Source organism: Empidonax traillii, unplaced genomic scaffold (genome assembly GCF_003031625.1).
Source record: "Empidonax traillii isolate 1590-97213 ecotype Southwest subspecies unplaced genomic scaffold, ASM303162v1 scaffold524:size468641, whole genome shotgun sequence".
NCBI lineage: Eukaryota > Metazoa > Chordata > Aves > Passeriformes > Tyrannidae > Empidonax > Empidonax traillii.
In genome coordinates, this window is record NW_020955717.1 from 337176 (window position 1) to 362601 (window position 25426).

General features: G+C 36.7%; 1 protein-coding gene across 15 annotated transcripts in view; it reads right to left on the reverse strand.

Annotated features, from left to right (window-relative positions):
* The window catches only part of CADPS2 (calcium dependent secretion activator 2), a 292864-nt gene that overhangs the window by 173478 nt on the left and 93960 nt on the right, over positions 1 to 25426 (reverse strand). For all 15 annotated transcript variants that reach the window (XM_027897001.1, XM_027896994.1, XM_027896999.1 and 12 more), the window contains exon 3: positions 22230 to 22562. In XM_027897001.1, the coding sequence (XP_027752802.1) occupies positions 22230 to 22562 (333 nt within the window). The remainder of the gene's footprint in view (positions 1 to 22229; positions 22563 to 25426) is intronic.

A 25426-nucleotide genomic window follows, 5' to 3' on the forward strand; every position in this document is an offset into this window, starting at 1 on the left:
ATTAAGGTGCTGTTTATTGAACTTGTCACAAAGAATATTTCTATTTTCCTTTGTGCTATAACCACATACTTTTGCAATTATTTTTGTTTATTCAGTATGAAAGCCTGTCTAATATGAAAAATAATTTTGTTTTCATTTTTTGGCTAAGAGAGGTCAACATTATTTTAATAATATATCCCATGACAGGTAATTGCTTGAAGAATATCTGCTTGAAGGTAACTTCAATGACTGAATTTAGATTTCTTCAAAAACAAGGAGGCTGGGAGAACATTAAAAAGCTAAAATCTTTCCCTATGTCAAGGCACAACTTAAATGACTGCCTCTATCAATAATTCATTTGAAGAGGTAAAAGATTTTACTTAAAGACTGATATTTAGCTATTTTTCCATTTAAAAAATATGTTCATTTAAGTTAACGTAGGTGTAATCTAGTTTTGTAAATCTTAGCATTTTTTCCTTAACTCTGCTTTGCTTTCTATCATCTGTTTGTACTTGAGTACTTAAAAATGTGATTTCCCTACTTATTTATTTTAAAACTTCAGTCTTCTTCCCAAAACACTTATACATTTTAATGGTTTCATTAATGTATGTATGTAATGATGTTTTGTAAAGTATGGAAAGAAGCTGAAAAGGTGAAGAGCAAAGAATGTTGCTTTACATATAGAAAAGGGCCAAGGTAATAACTATTGGTAGGTCATTCATACCTGTCCCAATAGGAGGCAAAGCTGTCAATATTAGTATTTTTGCAGAAAGTAAAATGAAGTGACAATGAGAAAAAGAGAAAGTTTGATATCCTACTCCATGAAAGGCCATTCTACCTGTTTTTATTCTAAACTCAACAAAATACATGAAAAAAAAGCTTTACAAGCAAAACAACTAGTGATTATGAATGTGCACTCAAATAATTTTTGTATCTACTGAATATGAAGTGACAACAGCAGAAAGATTAAGTAGATTCTGAAAATACAGGTGGTATTTCAAATTTTTGAATTGTGACCACTTTTTTACATAGGAAGACACATAATAGAACCCATCACATGGGTGGGGAGAGGTTACAATCATTAACGTAAGTGTACCCTTTTCCTTAATTCTTCATTTGTGGATCAAAACCACACCCAAGACATCTCTGAAAGCCAAGCTATGACAAGTTATTTTCAAACTGTTAAATAAAAACTAGAAAAGTGTATGACACTATGCATAGAAATTAATATAAATGTAACACTGCAGGATAGCAACTCAGACTCTTCTCAGTATTGCAACTGAAATTTGGTTAAAGGAAATCACTAATCTGAAAGGATGTAAAACTGAGACAAAGGTTTGTTTGGGGTTTTTTTTAAGAATAATTGGCATTTACATGGCATCACATAATGCTTCCCACCCTTAAATATAAAGTCATGTTTTTATAAAGTTACAGCCTTACAGACTATTGTAAAAGAGTATAAATACAAATTCCATCAAAAAAAAATTCAGCTTGCTGCAATAGTAATTATACACCATAGCTATTCACTGATTGCACCAACATTAGAGATGATTATCATGTCACTTAAACCTCACATAATGAATTAGTTTGTATTTTGGCAGCAGGGAACCTCACTACAGAACCCTCTATAGACACTAGAGACATATTTTCTGTGTCAGACACATTAGAAAGTCCTGACCGAACTAACCAGTGTTTCCCCTAAATGCCACACATATGGCCCACCAAACTTGTAAAACCTAGGCAAAGACACAGACTCCCCTTTTGAGGGCCAGTTAATTCAGAGGGAAAATTCCTGAGCAGAAGTATGAGTAAGACAGTTGTGTCACTGGTGCCCTTTCTTTCTCCAAAGATGATCATTTGGATTTTTAAAGCTTCTTCAGAAAAATCAGTAGTTATGAGTTACCACACTTGGGTGAATAAGAAGTCACTTTTTATTAAAAACAAGTGACAGCTCATCGTAATTTTTTTTTCTTAAATGATGCCTCATAAAAACAGCTTTCTAAAGCTACCAGCATCAGACATCAAGCTATTAATTAAAAAATGCTTTTACTCCTTCATGCTTGAAGTTGCCTTTATTTTTTCTCACATCTTTAGAGATGGACTGGGAACATCCTCAATATGTAAGTTGTCCAACAACTCATATTAAGAGGATTTCAGTTGCTTACATAAGTGTCAATTTCTGAAAGACAGACTGAGGGTTTCTACTTCAAATTTCTGCTTTAATGTTTCAACCAAAATACTCCACTGCTTTTAAAGAGACTAGAGTAGACAATACACTGCTTTATCCATAATAAGAAAAGTGGTAACCATCTTGTCAAAGAGCTCTAGCACAATCTTGCTTTGAAGTAAGAAGATGAAATTTAGCAAGATCCCATCTGTGGAAACCAGTTCAACTCTATCCAAGTTATAAACCTTTAAAAGATCACTTTTGCAGCAGTCAGGCTACAAACAGCCACTATGAGAGGCTAAATCAAACTCTGCATTTAGATTCATCTTCAGGTAGTGATGCTTTCTGTCGAATATGTATGAAGTCTCTGCTCAGATCATCTGCTCATTAAAGAAAGACTGCAGACTTATCAGAGTTAAAAATCACTATTTGGATCAACAGCATGCTATCTTTCTTGACAAACTGTTGTTTAATTTGTATGCCTGAATAGCACAGAAGAAAAATATGTCTAAATAAATAAATGTTTCCATATTTTAACAGGTTGGAAAAGACTGTATACTTTGTGATTCCTATTTAAATATGGTTTTAGTCTTAAATTACTTTAAAAGGCTGCAACACAGCAGTGTATTTTGGTGCAAAAGAAAAATGGTACACAGGAAAAAAATCTGGTTAATGTGCAAGAGCAACTTAAGGTAAAAAAGGTATTAATGCTGCCAAGAGATGCTACTCATCTACATTACTCTACATACAAAGTAAATCAGATACACTATGCCCATGAAATGAGACCAGTTTGTGTATAGATGAGTATAGACCTGTTGCAAGTTATTGTTTTTACATTCACAATGCTCAAACTGATAGTTCCTCCAAGTGACTATTTTATTAATAGTTAGCTAGCCTGCAGCTTTCTAATTTAAAGTAACATCAACATGAAATTACATATATCTGCCCATAGCAATAAAAATTTCTCCACATTTAATGACTAAACTGATGGTACACATATCTAAGGACTCATTTTTCTTTCCACAACATGAAATACAAAGTCTTTTCCCTCTATGTGACAGCAGTGGCTGTTTTCCCTTTACAGCCATTTTTTTGCCACATATAACCAAGTCTGAGTTGTGCTTGGCCCTGCTGAGCTGTGAAGTTATTTGTGGATGCCCATGTTAGGCAACCTGTAGGGTCCGTCCCTGACTTCTGCCAGAGTCAAGGTAAAAACTGTCAACAAAAACCAAATGGAATAAAAGACTTGGATTTAAAGTGTCAAGATAATACAACAGTGAAAAAAAACCAGATTTCTGGAAGCAACCAATGGCATCCAGCAGCAAGGCTGAAAGAGGCCAGAGAAATCCCAGTGCTCAATTTTGGCCATCAATCAAGTAAGCAAAAAGGAGGTAGTGGGTGTAGCAGAAGCAAATACTGGTGGGTTTCAGACCATTGGCCTTGCTAGTCCTATCTCTGACTCTAAAAGAAGGACTTTTGCTTCAGACAGATCTGATGCCTCTTAGAACTGCAGGATTTGTTCCTGTGCTTATCTTTGCACAGGCAGAGTTGCTCGAAAGGAGCAGACTGGGAAGAGATTAAAGGTGTCTGCAGCATTAAGGAGCTACTGTGCACTGAACACAAACAGCCTGTGGAGATTCTTGATGTTTCCCAAGCTTGTGAACCGAGATTAGCAGCTCAATATGTAAAAGTGGAAGGCTCAACAAATTCCAAGTCAGGCCAAAACCAGAGCACCCAACTCCAGTCTACTACTGCAATCACTTTTGGACATGAATTCAACAGGACTTAACTTCTGAAGGACAAGATTGTGATGGAAGTAAATGGTTTCCACTTCTTACAGGAGGCAAAAACCAGGGTAAATTAAGGGTAAGATGTATGGAGCTTTATGAATGGCTGCTGCTGGACCTTTTCATAAATCTCCTCCTCCCTTCTGTCTTCCAGAAGGAAAGACATAGCTGTAAAACTAAAAAAAATGTCATCACTCCTCTATTTCAGAGGAAGCTATGCCATTTAGCTTCAGTTTTAAGATATTTTCTCTTCCTTGTGTATAGATTATACAGAGGATTCATTCAGACTCGCAAAAGATCAATAAAATGGTATTTCAAAACTCTCTCATGCTCTCTGTGCCCTGTAAAGTCTCTATCACATATCACACTAATGGCTATGCCTCTGTGGTGGTGAAATCCTGTGGATTTCTCAGAGAAGTCTGCAAGAGAAAAACTTTAAAAACTCAGTTCCTAAATCTTACTCTTCCTAACTCACTCCTTTTCCAGTCAACACACACAAAATCCATTTGGCAAATAAACTCAGAAATGTGGTTTTGAATAGGTGCAACCCAAAATCAAAGTGAAAGAGAAAGGATGTCAGAGAGAGAAGATCCCTTAAGAGGGATTAAATAAAAATAAAGAAGGAAATAAAGAGGGAAAACAGGCATCTATTTTTGAAATTATTTCTCTTGTGAAATAGCAGTATATATGTTTTCAGCTAATTCTATGTCAAAGCACAAACTCAAGAACCACTCAGCATTTATACATCCAATTTGCCTGCAGCAAGTAGACTTATAAAAGCTAGCAGGTCCAAAACCATTATGAGGTGTTTGAAAAACTTTTGACAATGCACCATCGAGCCTCACAGGATTTTTTATCGATTTTGCTCTAGCAGACCACAAGATTGCCTCTCAAACAACTGGCCAAGTTGATTACTCAGTTTTCCTGCAACACAGTGCCCACAAAAAGCTCAAGTATCTGTTGAAATTAGTTTTAATACGAAGTCTTAAACTTTAGGTGTAAGGAGCAAGGCCAGTCAACAGTCAAACACTCTACACTGGCTTCAGTTGGATAAAAACTGAAATCCAATCAAATCAATGTTTTCAAAAGCTGAGTCTGACTACCTTCAATAAGCCCATGAGGTACCAGACCTCATTCAGGATTTTTTTACTGGCTTGATACTACCCAAAAAGCCCCAAAAAATCAGAGACAATCTCAGATGGTAAGAGATTCTGTTCTCTGAAATATTTTTATTAAGTTCTGGACCTGCTTATGTGATTTCAATATTGATTTGTATATGTATGACTGGTTAAGTGGCAAAAGATATAAATTTCTTGTACTTATTATTACACATTATATACTGATTTGTAAAACATGGTTATATTATGAAACTATTAAAACCAACCCGAAATTTAGAGTCAGAATTATATTAACTAATTAAATAGATTAAAAAGCTAATTAGAAGTTTCCAAAAAATACAATGAAAACTATACAGTTTTAATATGTAGACTTTTTTTTTTTTAATTAACCACTGGATGGACTTTATGGCAGTTTCCAAAATAATCAAAGCTGGGACTTTTATATGGCCTTTCCTTATACTCAAGATTTGAAAACAAATAAGTTCAGTTTTGAGAGTTTCAGAACTGGTTGAAATGTTTCCCACAACTCATTTTATTCAGGGACTTCCAATACCAAACCCCCAAGTAAAACCTAAATTAAGACTTGAAAATAATCAGGAAAAGAAGCACATACAGTATTCAAGCTAATCACAATGTATGCAATGGGAATAGCTAAAAATTTTTATTAAATCCACTCCACTCAGTACATATACATAGGTCAAACTTTCACTGCACTTAGCCAACAGTGTAAGTGGTAAGACATTTGAAGAATTATATACACACCATCTACTAATGAGAAAATCTCTAGCAAGAAACAGTTTATTTAATACTGTGATGTGCAAATGTACAATGCAACTTCTGTCAATGACTGCTTCCCTATCAATCATCTTTCATACTTGATTGCTATTAACCTTTTAGAGAAAGTGTAAGTTAAAAGCCTTTTATTAACAGCAAACTTGATTAACTTTGCAACCTCAGCCAATGTGGTATGTCCCAAATGGCAGAGAATCATCCAGCCTTTACAAAGAGCTTCATAGGGTTGCTCAAATTTAACATGTATCTTCTACTTAATATTACCATTACTGAAGAAAATTGAAAAATAAATTAACAGTTCAAAATTTATCCTAGACCAAATTAAAATGTAGTCTTCAATATTTTATTACATATTTTCACCTACAGACCCTAAGTCATATTTTATGAACAGGACACTTGGAAGATTACCACAAATGTCCTTGCACAGTTAGGAATGAGGTTTTTGTTGGTATATTTGGATTTGAACAGGCCCCAGCACCATTTTTATCCACATGAGCTGAGGAGAGAGTAGGGCTTCCCAACCAGGATTTTCACTAATTTTCAAGCATGGTCTTTCACACAAAAAAATCATATTGTTGCTCTGCATCAATTTCCCAAATAAAACATTTCTTTCCTTTTACTTTATACCCCTGAAATTAATAGAACTGAAGTTAAAATCGTTGTTCTGAAAACCTAAATCCCAAGACTTGCTTCTCATCTTAAACAAATCTTGACAAGTGGTATGTAAACACAATAAATAGAATTCAATAATGCACACAAATCACCTTTGTGCCCTAGGTATTTGGATGATAACATTTTAAGAAAGTCTGCAAAATACTCATATTTACAAAAGAAATCACTATCTCCATATTGACTCTGTTACTAGTTTTTCCTCTGACTTAAGGTAAAGATAAAAGTTGAATCTTTATTTGGTTCACTGAAGCCATTAATTATGCAATGTGGGGTTTCAGTGAAAAAGATACTCTGACCTAGATACAGGTATTTTAAATATTTATTTATTCACAGCAGTCTGTTTAGGTAACGAGAGAAAAATCAGACAGCATGTAATTAGACAATGCTTTGTCTTTTGCTATCATTTCTGTAAGTATTACATACTCTTTACATAGTCCCGGAATCATTGTATTACTTGGACATTACTACCAGCAGATTCTGAAAGAGGGGAAAAAATCCAAATAAAAACAAATTTAAAAAAGAAAATTCCAACATTAAACTCCCTCTGAATTATATTTTATTTGCTACTTCAATGGCTTTTCAGTTCATGCTCATTTTGATACACTGTCCCAAGCTTGTCCATAAATGCTTATGGTACTCTTCTGAATGTCTCTACGATAAAGGGAATAAAGTAAAGATGTATCAATTTTATGAACTGTAAAAACATGGAGATATGTATATATATAATCATACACATACTGATTGGAATATTTACGAAGAACAGTTTCACATCCTTTTCTGCAACAGGCCCTTCACTCTTGCCTAGTCTCCTTGAACTTTCACTTCAAGTTTTTGTAGCAGAGGCTCTATTCTATAAAGCTGAGAGCCAATACTGCAAACCACACCTGCTCCAGTTCTGGTTTTAGCTGTAGCCCATATTGTCTTCATAACTCAGCTACAATTCCCTTGTTACACAAACTGTTGAACTAATCAAACAAATACAAAAGACATCTATTGGAAATTTAAGTATCCCTCTAGTTGTACATATCTAAGGTCCACTGTGGACAGTGAAAATAGTGTACACACAACCCTTTGCATAATTCTTGCTCGTTTGCTGTCAAAAAGTGGGTCATATCCCACACCATTTATTTTGACACATGTTTAGAAGTAAAATGGCTGTTGATTTCCTGAGCACTATCTGCACTTTCCACTATGTGGAAAAGTGGACTTTCCACTATGTGGAAAGTCTCTTAGAATGCTTCCATCAACGCTGCCTCCGTACAATCCTAAACATCCACTGGACTGACTATGTGACCAACACGTCTGTCCTTGAACAGGCAGCAGTCACAAGCATTGAGGCCATGCTGCTGAGAACACAGCTGTGCTGGGCAGGGCACGTCTCCAGGATGCAGGACCATCGCCTCCCTAAGATCGTGCTCTATGGGGAACTTGCCACTGGCTGCTGCAAGAGAGGAGCCTCAAAGAGGAGATAAAAGGACTCCCTGAAACAATCCCTCAGCCTCAGCCATATTGATCATCACCACTGGTCTACCCTGGCCTCCAATCAGGAGGCCTGGAGACACACCATCTATAACGCTGCTGCTGCTTTTGAGAACACACGCAGGATCACTCTCGAGGAGAAAAGACAACGCAGAAAGAATTGTGTCTTGTCGATATCACCTGGAGAGTCTTTCTGCTGTGCCTTCTGCAACTGGACTTGTCTATCTTGCATTGGCCTTTTTAGCCATCAGCGCGCTTGTAGCAAGCGTGGGTAGAGCCCTTCTCAAATCTTCGTTCGCAAAGCCTAGCCATGATGATGATATTTGTGTACTTTCCACTATGTAAGCCATTAAGATTTAAATAATAAAATTAAAAGCAATTAAATTTCTTTATCCTATTTGTACCTACATCACATTCATAAATTGTTCAAAATTAATTGTCCAATAAGAATCTATTTAAGGTCAATGCAAGCCAAGAGCCTCAGTTCCTAAGGAAACAATGGTTAGAGATGCAAGATGCCTGCATAAAGCAAGACAGATTATTTGTTTTAAAGCTTCAAAGCCTTTGCAGACTCTTGAAAGAAACTGAAACTAGTGAACTAAGAGAACATCTAGTTTAGAGATGCCATTTCACTTCTATAAATCAGCTTATAAGAATTAAAAACTTCCACATTATAAATCATGTTTTATTCTAAACTTCTCACTTTACAAACTACTTTTTTTTTTTTATTGCTATTCTTCAAGTAATGAAATAGCTAATAATACATAATTACTATTTCATCCCTCAAATTTTAAAGGAAATACCTTCCTTTTGTCTCTCTGGATTATACCTTGCAGGCAACAGATTTTAGAAACACCCTGTTAGATCAGACAAAAAGTCCATTCAGACCAGAACTGTGGGTGTGACAGTGACAGTAGAGGAGGTTATTTGGGTAAAATGCTGAGGTCTGGCTGTTCTCCAAAGTGAACATCTCTAATGATAGTTGTGGAGCATGAGGAAGTGTGTGGGATGTTAGAAGGTATACCCAGGCCAAGTCCTATTAATATCAAATTATGGAATATGTTCAAACACTTTTGAACCTCCTGTAGCTGTCTGACCTCATCATTATCCATGACAAATGGTTCTGGAAGTTCTCCAAAAGCCATATACAGAAGCATTGCATCCATTTTCAATCTCATAGAGACTTCCCTGAGTGTCACAGTTTCTAGTGGTGTGGCATTTATCGAGTGAAGGTACACATTCACCTTGGCCATTACTTACTTTACTTTGTAAAGCTCGACCATACTCCTTCCCATCAACCTTCTCATGTCCAGACTGAAGAGCTTCAGCCCTTTCAGTCCCTCTGCCAAAGGTCACTGTTCCATGATTTTGAATGCCACCCACTAGCCCTCACTGACCTCCCCTACATTTCTCAGAGGAGGAGACCAAAGCTGCACATAATACTCAATGTATCGTCATAAGAAGGTTATATACAGCAGGAAAGCAATGCTACTCTTGTACATTGAACTAATTATTTCACCGCAGCGAACCCCAGGTGTCTGTCTAAGCTGTAACTGCCCATGCTCAGTTCAGCATCCTGTGGATGTGCACTGGTTTATTTCTCCTCTGACGTATTACCTTACATTTAGCCACATTAGAGCTACATTACATCACATCTGTCACACTTCTGCCCATGCAGTTTTGCGAGGTCTTCCTGGAGTTCCCTGTAACTCGAGCAACACTAAAGTAGCCATAACAGTTTCATATTGTTATTCATATAAATCAGAAATTTCCCCTTACACTGCCTTCTCCAGGATATATATGCTGAATAAAAATGCAACACTTCTGAACAGAGTGAAACAGACAGAAACAACACCTAAACTCTCTTGGAACCAATCAAAAGGAAAACAAAACTTTTCCCCAAAACCTCCTTCAAAAATAGCAAGACTGCACTGTAAAAAAACCACTATATGCAATTGGATATTTACAACAGAATTTGTCATTCTGTTGTAAATATCAAAAAAGTGTCACGGGCTGAGGAGGAGTCAGACCACTGGATGTTTAGCCCAGTTTTTAAACAGCAAATATTACCATTAAACTGCAGAATTAGGTGTGATTAGAATCACATTAGGATTCAAATTAGTGGATCAGTAGTGGATTGTAAAGGAGAAAAAAGATGTTAGAACAAGTGTCAGTGCAAACAATGGAATTTTCTGCCTCCCACTGTCTTGGCACTTGCAATGACCGCACAGAACAAATGGCAAAACCCAGGTCCTGCCCTTCTTACTTGTTTAAACTACAATGTTTGACTACCTCTTCTGGATAGGATGAAAATCAAGGAAAGCACATGTGAAGACAGAAGGAAGGAGAATAATTGTAGGCTCTTACTACTTATAATCACTATAAATTTTAAGAATATGTTCCACAGATTAATCCAGGACATGGATGCAAAGCATCAGTTTCTATTGACAGAAATAGAAAAATTAAGATCTGTAGTATGTCATCCTGTAAACATATTTTATCTAACTGTATCTTGGTTTTCACATCTGCTTACTGGAGTTCAGGGATACCATCAAGACAGACTCCTCACACTCGTCACAGCACTGTGGTCCACAATGTAAAGGTCAAACTCTTCAGTTATTGCTAATATGAAAATGCCTTCCACCCCAACTTTGCCATCTCAAAATTATGAATGCCCCACACAAAACAGCTTAACCTTTACTTTTGTGGTTTTTTTTCACCCAAGCCTTTGTCTTGCTATTTGTATGGGTGTTCTTCCTACAGCTAGGCAGGGCAAAAAGCTTCACAGCTAGTCATAGAGCCTATTGAACCATCCAAACAAAGTATCTTTTAACACAGAAATTTAGGGTCCCTAGGTAATCAATGGAGAGACAGAGAAGCCTCTAGAGTTATTTAAAGCACTTAAGCAGTTATCTGTACGCCCACCATGAGTACTGTGGAAGTCCCAACTGCACTGGTAATCTCTGGTGAGTAAGATGATCAAAGAAATGGGCGTTCTTATTCTCTCTCTCACCTTCCCCCAGACCCTGCTGAAATAGATACTGGCTGTCACCTTCAGTACAAGGTGGTTTCAGATTCTGCCTAGGGAATACCCTCCCACACCCACCCTAAGCAGGAAGTGATGGGCCTTAAATGAGTTATGACTCATGTCCTGATCCTCCTTAGAAAAAGTCTTCCACCCTCCTCCTCTCCCACCACCTGCACAAAGATTACCATATCGAAGACAACCAAAAAATTAGCTTAAAACTTTGTTGGTATGTGGATAATAATGTCCTAAAGGGGCTCACAGTGTTTTCTATTTTCAGAGGGAAATCCCCTCTTCTTTTACTTACCCTCCTCACTTTCAAAAATTATCATGTAGAATGTTTTCTTGCCTTATTAATCATTGATAAGATTGTCTTTGGAGTGTTGAAACCAAAGGGAATACATGAAAGTAGAGGAATAAACGTCAATGAGCATTGCATTAAGTAAGCAAAAGCACCTTGAATGCCATGTCAATATTTTTTCCAAATAATTAAATGTGGCTGACTTAACTAGACAGAATTCAGGCTGACAGCTTTTTTCTAAATATGATGTGGAGAAGCTAGAAGATAACAGAAATGGAATCTCATATTCTCCCTTTCTGTTCAATTCTATCGCATCAGCTGGAGAATGCTCTGTATTGCCACCTGTTTCCAGAAGTCAGTGATATTAATGCTGTGTAGATACCTATCCACAAATATAAAAACCCTAAATAGTTTAGTAAGAACTGATAAGCAGATTTAATCCAGAGGTTCATGTATAAGAAGGCAAGCCTCATCTATAGATTTGTGTTGCACTGTGAAAATTTGACTTCCTTATCTATAAGGGTTCTAATCTATGGAGCAAAGTCCAAAAGAAAACAGTTCGTGTCTCTTCAGTCTAACAACTTAGTTTAAAATTCTCTATGTTAGGTTATCAGTCCTATCCACAAACATGTCTGTGCTTTCTCGTCAAGTTGGATGTGTCACTCTGGGCCATCTTTGTTGTCAGAGTCTTACAGTCACCTTGGATCTCCTCAAGGTCATGTCACTGATGCAGAGACAAGTATCAAGGGGCAGTAGGTGAAAGGCTAGAAGGGCCTCAGGAATCTCTCTGCAACATCACAGATCCAGGTAGAACATAGTACAGAGGTCACACATCACAGGGTAGAGAAGCAAGTATAAATGTCTGGCCAGCAGATGTGTGCTTTTGTCCTAGACAGGGTGGAGTCAAGAGACAACACCTTTCACTTCTAATTTTACTGGTCCCACTTACATGATCTGAAGTGTCCAACATGCACTCTTCCCACAAGAACAACTGCAGAGAGGTACAGATACTTTCTCCTGCTGCTAGAAGTTACAAGCTTCCGGCTTCTATCCTCCCAGAAACACGGAAACTGCTGACATTAAACAGGTGTGAAAACTAGTTACAGAAAGTCTGCTATCCACCTGTAAAACAAAATAGTTGCTCCAGTATGGTAAAATTGGAATACTGTTCAGACAAAGAGGGATAGCTGTTTCAGGCAAGATCCTTCTGTCTTCAACATCCTGAGAAAATACACAGTATGGGGAGAAACGGTGCCAGATTGATTGGAACATGATTTATAGAGCTACTAGGAATAAAACAAAGCTTCTCCAGAAATTGTGTACACCTTTGGAGGCTCTCTCAGGCATGGCTCAGTGCAACTTTCCCTCATTTATGGGCAGTCCTAGTGTTCCAACATTAAAAAAGGTTGTCACTGCACGATCAGTTAGGAAAACAGTTTATTCATAGGTGAAAGAAGGAGTGACTCTTCCCTTACTTCATTTGCAAGGGGATATTTCTCCTGCCATAGCCCCGGAGTGATTACCATACAACAGCACCTTTCAACATCAGCTAGAAGTCAACATTTCTGCTAAATATGTAGTTTCAATTTTACTTCAGATTTTCCCTATTTATACTGAAATGTTTGGAAGTTAGTTTATTTATCTGCTATCTCAAGAAACATATTCCATTAGAGAATACAAAGTACAGATAAATCCTATTCTTAGTCTCCTTTTACTTTTACCCAGCAGGCTGTAAATTTTTAGAGGGTTAAAATTATTTTTTCCTATCTCTACACCTCTTACTGATCAAAAAAAAGTCATTTCCATTGGCCTGAGAATTTTTAATGCCTGTAGCGGAAAACTAAAATGTGGAAAACCAAAGAGATGTTCAGGCTAGAAAGCCTATAATCTACCTACCTATAGAAGACCTAGAGAGAGAGAAACAGGCACTTCCTTGTAAACACTTAAGAGGTGTGAAATGATGAACACCTAATCACAGACAGCCTCAGTACTGACACCAGACTGAATCTGAGCAACTATCTTCAAGACTTGTAATACAGAGTATGAGAATAAATGAAAGGCCAGGAAGCATGATGGGATTATTCTGTTGAAAATCAATCCTCTCTTCAGGTGAGAGGGTATCTGGGGTAGAAAGCCTAGAAGCTTAGAGATTGAGAGATTAGATCCTAGAGATTAGGGCAGCCTCAGCAGAGAAGACAGCTGAAAAGGTGACCTGAGAGTTTCTCATTTTTAGGAAAGCCAAAAAAATACCTGCCTAGAGGATGAAAAAAAAAAAAAAAACCAAAAACAAACATACAAATTATAGCTTATTCAAAGAGAGCTGCAGACTTCTCAGCCATTTTACATAAATAATTACTCTGGCATGGGACAGTCTATCCTGTATTATGTATTTATATTTAAAATATCACAGAATCACAGAGTAGTTAAGTTTGGAAGGGACCTCTGGAGATCTTGTTGTCCAATGCCCCTGCCAAGGCAGGGCTAAATCTACAGTGTCCAAGTGGAACCTCCTTGGACAGCCTCTTCCAAGGCTCTGTCACTCTCAATGTAAAGTTGGTCTTCCTCACATTGAGGTGGAACTTCTTGTGTTTTAGTTTATGGCCAAAATATATATCTATCATATATATATATAGAGAGAGAGAGAGAGAGAGAGACATAAAGAGACCTTGTCCTGGCAACCAATTGCAAAGAAACTTCCTCTCATGAAGGAAGAGCTAAGAGGGTTCTCCCTTAAAAATTTCAAAAATGGGGGGAAGAAGCAAATAAGCTTCAGAACAAGAAATCCAGTACCAGTGAGCAAGAGGGATACAGAAACATAAGGTCATTCTTTTCCTGCAGCTTTTTTTCACAGGAGCAGCCTCACACAGGCTGCTGAAGACATCTCAGGATGCAAAATGCTGCAGAGGAACAAGTGATTGTTATAACATAGCTGCTTTCCTTTGAATTGATGAAGATGAAATATATAATACTACCATGTCTTAAGAAGAACAGATGACAAATTCATGCTAAGGGTCATTAACTTATTCAGCTTTCTCACAGGCATTCATTCAAATCCACATATAAGTTAGTAATAAGACACACTAAAAATATTAATCATCAGTCTGGAAATGTGGCTGTAAAAATTATTTGGTTTGTATTCATCTACCTGAAGACACAGAATCTCTCCTTAAAAAAAAAAAAAAAAAGGATTAAAAAAAATTAATATTACAACAGCCTTTGGCAGAAAAGTTTTACTTTTATTGCTTAATAACAAAGTAGACAAATTTTATCCTCAGCTGGTAGTGTTAAACATGATGAGTCAAATGCACTGGTGCTTATAATATAAACGCAAGTTAAATGCTGGATATATTTGGCTTTGAGTGTTCAGGCAGCTTAACTCCCTTGGATCTAGAACTGAAGAGAATGTCAAAACACCATTAATTACTTCATTAAAGCTCCAAAAGATTATTTAGGGAAAGAAATACAGGGAAGATGAAAAATAGATGAAGCTGAAAAAGATCTTCTTTAACAAAGCCCAAAACAACTTCCTTATTTCTTTGTGCTACAACAGCTGTTCTGCTGCTGTTCCTGCACTTGCTGAATGCCAAAGACAGTCTTAGAAAACAAAACAGGTTGAAAGAACAATCTGCAGCCAAAATTCCAGTGTCTATGATTTCCATCCTCAGGGGAGGTGTAAGAGCAGAGGAGATGGGCAATTCTCAGCTTCGCTCTGCTGATTCCTAGTCAGGCCTGGCTTACCTCTTGTGACAAGAAATGTGATCCACAGGAGAACAGGCCTACGAGGATGCTAACTTAGTCGATGCAGGTAAATGCACTAGTCTACGAGTGCTGGTAATCTCACAGTCTACTAAAGACCCTACATGTCCAATTCCTTCACTCAGTTGCAAAACAAAGCACAAAATCAGAAATCACAAATGCACAAAGAGCTCTGTGATAAAAAACATCTACGTGTGAGATTAGCTCAGTTGGTTAGAGCATGGTGCTTATAACACTGAGGTTGTGGGTTTGATCCCTGTGTGGACCGATCACTTAAGAGCTGGACTTGATGACCATTTTGGGTCCCTTCCAACTCTGAATATTCTGAGTAATTCTGTCAATTTTGTCTTAAAAGTAATTAAAAATGTAAAACTATCCTTCAGAGTTTTTTCCTAATAGTTATACTGAACAAATAAAGCTTTGAACATTTTCATGGTTTTCAGATGACCCACTTGTTTTCCTTTTAAAGGCAGATGTCAAAGTCAATTTTCCTTATCCAAATAGGAAGGATGCTGCAATAACTCAAGTACTGAAAATGCATTAATGTTGGCAATACACCATTTCTCCCTGGTATTTCCTCAGTATTCCTTTAACTATAAACAAAAACACTTCAAAGTATTTAATTATATAGCTTGCAAAGCTGTTAAACATTGTTCAGAGTCAGATGTTTTAACATGGTAAAAAGGTAACTTGCTTCTCTGAGGATGTTTTAATATTCTTTCCATCACTCTTCTATCATTAGAGTAAATGAGAACAAATCAACACCCTTTGGGGCAATAAGAGACTTTTTTCCAAAGTAACTCTGCTATTATAGAAAAAACATTCGTTTACAGGCTAAAATTCTCTCCCCCCAGGCTACTTAAATATCATTAGTGCATGCTGACAGAATTAAAGTACTTCAAGTTACAAGACCTTCTTTTTCATCAGAAGTCATGTTATTAAGCTGAAAATCCAAACTGGCCTGACAACCACTGTTCATCTTAGCTCTGGATATCTCACAATCTCATTACAGAAGTAATCTTAGGGGGAATATTTGGAAGGTTGCAGCATTGTTTCCCAAAGTACTCAAACTTTTCTCTTGAGCACAACCTACTTAAACCTCTCGAATGGAGGTAAAAGACCAATGAAGCATGCCAGAAAAAATAAAAAAAAAAAAAAAAAGAAAAAAGATAACTGTTGAAATAACAAGCTAACCATTGAAATAACTTCATATTAAACTCCTATGTGCATGTAATCAAGAGTGATATCTCCTGAAGAAGAGATAACATTTAAAATCCTGTAAGAAATGACAACTTATTTCTCCATTGAAATATTAGGTTTTAACTAGTCTTCTCTAGCTCAAGAACAGGCAGTGGCAGATCTTTTGTCCCCTTGAAGAACAGGGTGAAATCAATCAGAAAGCAGATTTCTTTTGCGGGAGAAGGGCATGGAAGGAGATATATTCAGGTATTCACAGCTACTAGAGGCTAAAAGTAGATGCACGAACAAGTCTGAACTGTGGACATTTGAATGTTTCTGCTATAAAAGACATGAAACATTTCTCAGGTTGACAGACACATAGAACAATTTTAAAGGACTAACCTGTTCAGTAAGGAAGGACATCACAATTGCCCCATGATAATGAACAGAAACTTTTTAGGCTCACATTTATGATATAAAAACACAGTCAGCACCTGAATACTGACTGTAACTCCACAGCCTTCCACAGTCCTAAAAATTATTGCTTTTCTTCTCCCCAGAGATTGCCCACACCACTGCAGTCCCTTCTGCCCACCGAGAGCCCAGACAGCTTCTCTCCTCACTCCTTCCCTGCCTGTTGTCCACTCTGCAGTGTCTGCAAAATTGGCTTTTATCCTCAGAGTAAAAACCTTCCCCGCACTGGTGGTGTGCATCAGCTGCTACCTAGCAGTAAAATCTTAGTAGGTAAGGCCTGAAAGTAGCAGATCTCCTGTATAAAGCATGTGATCAGCACAAGGGTTTGGTTTTTGGTTTTTGGTTTTTTTTTGGTTGGTTGGTTGGTTGGTTGGTTGGTTGGTTGGTTGGTTGGTCGGTTGGGTTTTTTTCCCTTTTATATTAAAAAAAAAAGGCAATAGGAATATCTCAGGCCAGGTACATCAGTGGATGTTTTAGCTAACACCTGATGCTACCTTTAAAACACAACAGTGGACCTTACGAACATTTTTCACAGGCTATTTTGTTGTAGAAGGTATAATTTTTTTGTGAAATAAGTAATGACAGTCATTGGTGACCACTGGAAATACACTGGCTTAACTGAAGCCCTGGTCACATTATAACATCTCAAGAAGCAAGTATCTTTTCATGCGACTAAAAAAGTCTCAGATATACATACTGCATGGAAGTACATGTTCTAGAATATACAGACCAAATAATTTTTCTTTCTGTGCCATATCTCAACCTAATTAATGAATCTGCTTAAGTTTTGGTCTATATACTAAAAGGGAATCTTAGTACTTGTTTAATCACTTCAAGAAAAAGATTATCAACACTACACTGAAACATTTTGCACAAAGAAGTCATCATTCTTTGTGCTTCATAAACTCAAATTTGTCCCTATAACTTATACAGAGTATGAAAGTTTCTAAGGAAAGTATCCTTAGAAGTATGGGAAAGTCTGTGATCTGTAAAATAACTGCATTACTTTTCATTATTTTACCAAGGAAAGGATCATAACTAAAAACTTAAAGAAGTCATGAAGGTCTTGTTGCAAATTAAACTGCCATTAATTTGACTTTTTTCCAAAACTGCACCATTAACTGGACTTCAGTAAAGTGCTGGGTAAAAGACTTCAATTGTATTGAGCACCATAAGTAGACTTCAGTTCAGGAGAAATTCTTCACAGAAACTATTCTTGGAATAAAAAATTTTAAAAAAATTATTATGGAAGATACAATATAATCCATCGTTCTTAATATTCGAAGCTTACACAAAGAGTTACATCTTGCAAAAGCTAAAGATAATAAAGGATGTGAACCAGATACAACACAAGGATTTTAAACAGAGAATTATATCTTGCAGCAAAATACCATATAAAGATATTTTCAAAAGAATTAGTTTGTGGTTGATTCCCAAAAAGTCAACATTAGAAGACTTAGCAGATAATTCTTGATATTATTTATTACTTGTCAAAAAAGAGAATGTGACTTGCAAAACTTTTTTCAAATGAAAATCAGTATTGTTCTCTTCTCCTGCCACCCAAGAAAGGGGTTTAGATCAGCCAAAAAAGTCAGCCCTATAAAGGTACTCTCAAAATAAAATAAACTCTTGTGTGGAGTTATGATTTTCCTGGTATAGAAATTCTGGTACTGGTGAAGTGGTGTAATAAAAGTGTATGACCACACATCAGTTTGAGCTTGACTTTCATTTTGACTTTCTGCAAAATTATCCTCTACATCAATGAATAATTAAAAAAAAAAAAAAGGAGAGGGAGAAGAGAAAAAAAGAGTTGTATCATGTTTGATGTCTATAAATCAAAGAAATTGTAACAACAGTTTGGCCAGGCATCTCAAACGCAAGTCAAGGAGCTCATTAAGTCCCAGATAACTGGCAATCATTTCTTTATCATAAAATACACCTCACGGCAGCACAGTGTAAATAAAAATCAGGTGAAAGTTCTAGCACTTACAAAATTGAACCTTTTCATCCCAAAGAGATGTGGGTGGTTGGCAGCAGTCACTGGCCTTTCTCTAAACTGAGCACAGAAGAAGTCTTCAACATCCTAATGAGAACATCCTGTTTAACGTTCACTGCCTAAGGACAAGCTTAGGCATTTAGTGGATGTTAAAAGATTGTGACAAAAAGTTATTCTTCAAAGAAAGCTGAAAAAAATTCTCATAGCTATGTGGACTATGTTTGATAGTGTCAGAGAGTTGGTCAATTACTATCACTTTATTTTGGTTAAGTTATTGTGCTGGTCAAAAGAACACTGCTATCAAACAAAGGATGGAGACTGGCAACTACTGTGGACCCACAGGAAGCCCCACCCTAACAAAATTGTCTGATGGGCTGCTGGGAGATACCAGTGGTGTATGAGCTGAAGGGAACGCTCCATTTAGAACAGGCTGGCAACAGAGGCTGCTGAAATCCAATAAAAAGTTTCCAAATGCAGAGAAAGTCAGAAGGACGAGGCTGGCAGGCAATACTTCCTACTGTTATACGTAGAACTCTTGTCTGCTTAGCAGGCCTGTAGGTGCAGGATAACTTACTATTATAATCAACATTGTAAGATATTTTTCTGTTGCCTATTTGCAATTTTGTATTTGGAAGATACAAAAAAACGGGGTGGAAAGAAAAAGACAGTCTTCTGTAGACATTCTAACTGTACAGATTTGCTGATAAGGGTAGCTGTTTCTCAGCAAAATATACAGAATTTCATACAACTTATTCTCTGCTAGAAGCACAGGCTAGAAGCCAAAGTAATCAAAACTTCTATCAAAATACAATTTTAACATCTGTTTGGACTCGGACTTATCTCGCTTCTCCCAGACACTATTGATTATCATTATCTGCAAGTCTCTAGTATTCTAAACAGCAGCGGTAAAGGGAAATTAAAGTGAGCATTTTCATACTAACACAGACAGAGGCTTCTAGGGCAGAATGAATACTACTGGTGCTGATGGAAATCCGAGTCTATCTTCCTCTAATCTTCTATGAATACACTGTCAATAGAAAGAAATAAGGTACAGCCTAACCTAAAATATTATTAAATCAATAATGAGAAATAGGGGATTTTGCCAAAGGAGAAAAGGCACTACATTATCAGAGAGACTTGCTGCTATCTGCACTGCACTTCTTGGGAAGGCAAGGTATGACTGTTGGTTTTTTTCTCTGCAATGAACTTCTCTTCATACCTTTGGTTTATTACATGCTTGACAGGAACAGGATATAAAAAGTGTGTTTAGTGGCAACTCTGTTGGAGTAAATAATGAAAGTTTCTGCTTTATCAAAGTAACCTCATCCTTGCCTCAGAAAACTAAAATCCTCAGAAAGCTAGAACCCTGAACAAGGGTATATCCTTGAAGCCTTTCCCTCTCCATTCTTTCCAGCTTGATATACACAGGTGCTCCTGCATCTGCTCCCAAAGAAGTAAATCTCTCTTTCTTCCAATCCTCCAATACTTATATGAATCTGGGGTAAACCCCGCGTACTTCAGAGACCTGTGGGGGAGATTTTACAACTTGCAGTGCTCAAAAGCAGGAAGAACAAGAGAAGCAGCTTCTCTTAATCCCATTGAGGCATCTTTGCATATGTCAGGGTGGTCAGTCTTTCTCCCTTCTTACCTACAATGAGATTATTTTCTGTTTAATTTTCAATTAAAAATAAGAAAAGAAAAACATTTTATGCTCACAATTCTACCATGTTAGAAGACAAAAATGAGCCACTGGGATGTTTCAGTCTCTCCATAAGTTATGGACTCATCAACATTTCTACAATTAAGAACCAAAATAAAGAAGCCTTCGAGTATACAGATACAACAAGCTAGTGGACTGTATCATCAGAACCACATCTACACTAAGGGAACAATTTTCTTGTTTAATTTTTCAAAGCTCTACAATCACACTTTTTTGTATTCCTCTAGACCAATGCAGACTAACAGCAGATTTTGACCACTCACAGTGACATACAATGCAAGATTTAGCAATCATCAGACAACAGAGGAGAGAGAAATCCATACAGACTTTCTACTAAAAGTAACAGGTTATTCACTTCTGGGGAAAAAATAGAGCTTTTTTTCATGTTTTCAGGTATTACAACAGGTTACCCAGAAAGTTTGTACCATCTGTTTCCATTCTTAGAACTTTTGAGACCTGTCTGGTAAAGCCCTCAGTAACCTAATCTGTCCCCACAGTCGACCCTGCTTTGAGCAGGAGGATGGACTGAATGAGGTCTTATCCAAACTGAACCATCCCATGCCTCTGTGTTCTATTGCATATAAACCCCTCCCACAGATAAGTAGGATTATTACCACTTTCCGAGCTTCTTAATCTTGTTACCAACCTGCATATCGCAGAGGTTAGCTTCATGATTTACATGTATGTGAATTAAAAGGCAAAAAGAAAAAGAGGGGGCATACAGGAAAAAAAGAAGGAATACTTGCTGTCTCTCACTGATCATAAATTGATGCAGAATAGGACACTCTCTCGTTACGAAAGTTGGATCTGTGACCCTGAGAAGTGTTAAGCACCATAGATGCTTCAAATGTAGAAGTTACATGATTTCATGCCACACTAAACCATAAACGAAGTAGACAACAAAGCCCCAAGATTCCTTGTTTGTTCCTGTATTAAGATGGCAACTAACTACAAGCCAACCTTTAGCATAATATATGAAAAACAGCCTAACTGTAACCTGGTTCACCATTTTATAGACAGTGCAGAAAGCTGTGTGAGCTCATTTTAAATGCTACATCCACATTGGCTGGTTGTGAGATTTGCAAAAATAGCTTAATTTTCTTCAAGTTTTTCCTTCTAAGTAACTGCTAATTTACACTTGCATCACTGTGAAGACTGCCTAATAAAGTATTTTTACATACCAATTACAGTACTGATTAGTGAGAGATTATATATATAAATCCAAATATGACTGTTGAATAGACTGCCTTGGCCTCAGTAATTTACGGGGAACATCACTTATCCAACAAAACAGCAAAGTAAAAATGTGCAAATTAGCTTGATAGAGAGTATTTGAAATGGAGCACATTTAGTTCTAACATGTAAACCTTCCAAGCACTGGATGGCCAAGCATCCTGAATCACCTGTCATCTATTTATAGCAGAAAATTTCCTTTAAAGATGTAGACACATGCTCAGAAATGCATGTACATGCATATGTAATTTATATGAGGGTATGCAGGTGTACAAACCACACAATATCCTTCAGAATCACCCAAACCACTGGAGCTGTCACACTACGAAAGGTGTCAGGAGATCCTGTAGCATAAGTACCGTATACTCTGGCATACCCTTTTTCCAAGTGCTCAGCAGTGACCAAACCATGGAGAGATTCCCTTTCTTAGCAGTCTCATCTCCTTGCACTGTGGAGATGTACCTAAAATTGAAGGATTCTACATGCAGGGATCTGATGGCAGGGGGGAGATATTCTGGACACAACAGAACTGAATGACACCAAATACTTACTTGACAGGCATTATAAATCAACTGGTGTTCCAATTTTTTGATCCCTAGAATCTGCTGAAACATTTCATAAAGCTGTTCCTTGCTCAGAATCAGCTCTGATACAGCACTTAAGGCCATTCTATTTGGCTGTTTGCAAAAGTCCTCTTCTCCCCTGTATATGGCATCATATTTGGCTAGCCAAGAACTTAACACTGTCTCTTTGCTTAATCCATCGATTTCTGGCAAACTTCGGACTCTCTTTTCTATGTTTTTCTTAAAAACATCTCTAAAGTCACTCGCAGAACATCCTCCACTGTGGACCATTCTTGCAACCCGATCACTCTTGAGAAAAACCTTTTAAAATAAAAGAGAAAAAAAAAAAAAAAAGAAAAAGTTAGGCATGGACACAGACACAAAGCAATCCCTTTATAAGGGATTACAAACTAATATTTTGCTTCTATGCAAGATGGCTTTATATGAAAGAGTTATACAGACCAAGTTTGCTATGTTTTTCACAAAGAAACAAGTGACAATGTTGGAAAAGTAAGTTTCTGCATTGAATAAGTAAGTACTTATACTAAGCAGTTTTTGAAGTATTTATGCATAAATTTACAATAGTTAGACTAGAATGAACTTTGAATTAACAGTAGCTAATTTAAAATTTACCTACAATGAGAAAGAAACTCAGGGAAAAAAAAAACAACCCCCCAAAAAATCTAGAGAAACAACTGAGAGAAGATACAAAGACACAGAGCTATTTCTACTACTGTAGACATAATATGGGATTCCATGTGTAAAATTCCCAAAGACCAACATAAAAATACCCTTCCAAGTACTCATACTAGATATGAAAAGGCAGAATACAACAACAAACCAATTAAATCAGCATCAGCATTCTGTAAGAACTTTTCAGCGTTCAAGGATGGTTGTATTCATCTCTTCTTTTAATAAAGGGCCTTGGGAAGGCTGATATGTATGTGGCCTGTACAAAGCTCATTTCTAGTAGCAAGTCTCATGAAATTGTTCCTCTACAAGCTGCAACCAACAAAAAGATAGCCTGTGTAAACTACTGCGCCTTGGGCAAGGGATAAACTACATCATGCCATTGAAAGGATGACTTGGGGAGAACCACTTGGCTTCCTGCAGCAAAGGAGATGGGTCAAGGCCCTCCAACATCTTCAACTGCTGGGAGCTGCTTGGGTGTCACATCAACACCACCCAAGCACAGCTGAAACGCAAGGAACAGAAGTGAAACCACAAAGTTGAAAGAGATTTCCTATCTGTCAACTTTCTGACTGCCTGCTCTCTTTAATCAGATGTATGAACTGGGAGTTCACTATGCATTTTCAGACAGTCGTTTTAGTCACCGAGAGCTATGAAATCATAACGAATGTACACTATAGCATAGTAGAGCTCTTACTCCATTTAATATCTCATGTTAGAAGACAGTGCACCTAACAACCAACCTAAAATAGTACTGTGCATCAGTTATAAAATACAAAACAACGGAGTAGGAGAGGATCTAAAAAGCTAAGCAGAGAGGAGGACATAGACGCAAACAAATCAAGAAAAATGTATTTTAAAAGTTTCAGTTCTTGTCAATGCATGTAGCATATTTTAAAAATGTAGTTACTTACAAAGTATGTCTTTCGACAGATATCATTATTGAAATTGTACAGAAGGTTGCAGATTATGCCTAAAAGTACTTGCCCAAACAGATTATTCAAAAAAACATCACCAATATATGCTAATCACATTTTATGCTCTATCTGTACCATAACAGATTTCCTTTTATGGAAATATAAGTATCCAAGGTTAAATTCCTAACCATAATGGGACCTGACATGGTTACTGTCAATTAACGTTTATATTAATTTCCTCAAACTGCTACACAAATATTGAATTTAATTTCAAAACACATAATAGTCAGAAATTCCACTCAGCAATAAAACATCAGCACAAACAGGTACAAGGATATTAAGTCTTTTCTTGTTTTAACAGTCTGCAATTACAATGATTCATTCCTCCAACAGCTTCACTGGAAAGTAAATAGGAAAGAAATTATAAAAGATTACTTCAATCTAATTTCAGCTACTTTCTACTGTTCAGAAACAACATTTAATCTTCCATCACATTAGTCTGCACACCCAGTGAGAGAAAGAACATGCAGAAGAGAGAAAGAAATTAAGAATACTTATAGACACTTCCCACCCAAAATCTCATATTCATGTCAGACTACTTGACCCTCTGTATTGCTAATATAACTGAAACAGCCTCATTAAAACAAACAAACAAAAACAACCTGCAAAATACACACTGTAAGATCAACAGGATATGGTTCACCATTCCTTTTCTTCTTTCATTCATATTGTTCCAAACCATTAATTCTGAATGCAACAGCTGAGAAGCTGTTACCACTTTTCTTTATTTATGAACCATACTAATTCAAAATTTATTTCTGATTCCGAAGTTGATTTTCCAACAGATTGCAGAAAAATCCATTCCATTTTTTAACCACTTAACCATGGAAGGGAAGCACTATTGTAACACTTGGTGTGCATAACATTGACAAAATGGCATATTCATGTTGGACAAAGCAACAGGTATGTGAACATACAAAATACAATCTGCATGTATCCCTGACCCTAAAATGTGCCCTTCTCGTGTGTTTTGAGTCACAAACTGTATTTTTATTAAATTTTCAAAAATTATTCAAAGATAGTTCTTTTGCAAGATATGGTGGATAAAGAAGGAATTTACTCAAAATATAAAGCCAAGGTGTGGCTAACAGACTACAAAACGTGGTTGGTTATGAAAAGGAATCTGTTGGACTTAAAGCTTTTATTGTACTATTTGAATAGCAATTTACCAAATTTTTTCCTAAGAGGAAAAAAAAAATCTTTAAAATTAAAATTTAAAATTAATCTTTAAAATTAAAATTAAAATAATCTTTAAACTTTTATTTAGATAATTTAAAAGGAATAATAGCATTTTAACAAACCCACTAAATTTTCAAGACTTTGTTAGCAACAGAAAACCATAAGAGAATGGAAACTCCATTAGGAATGTACCATATGTGTCTCAAATTTAAAACACTAACATGCATTAAAAAGCTATTGGATGTCTAGTTATTCTTGTTCCTGAAAGACATATGCTACACTTAATGTTGAATGCAAAATCCTTTGCTTCAGTTAGATTTCTTGAGATGTGTCTCCTCA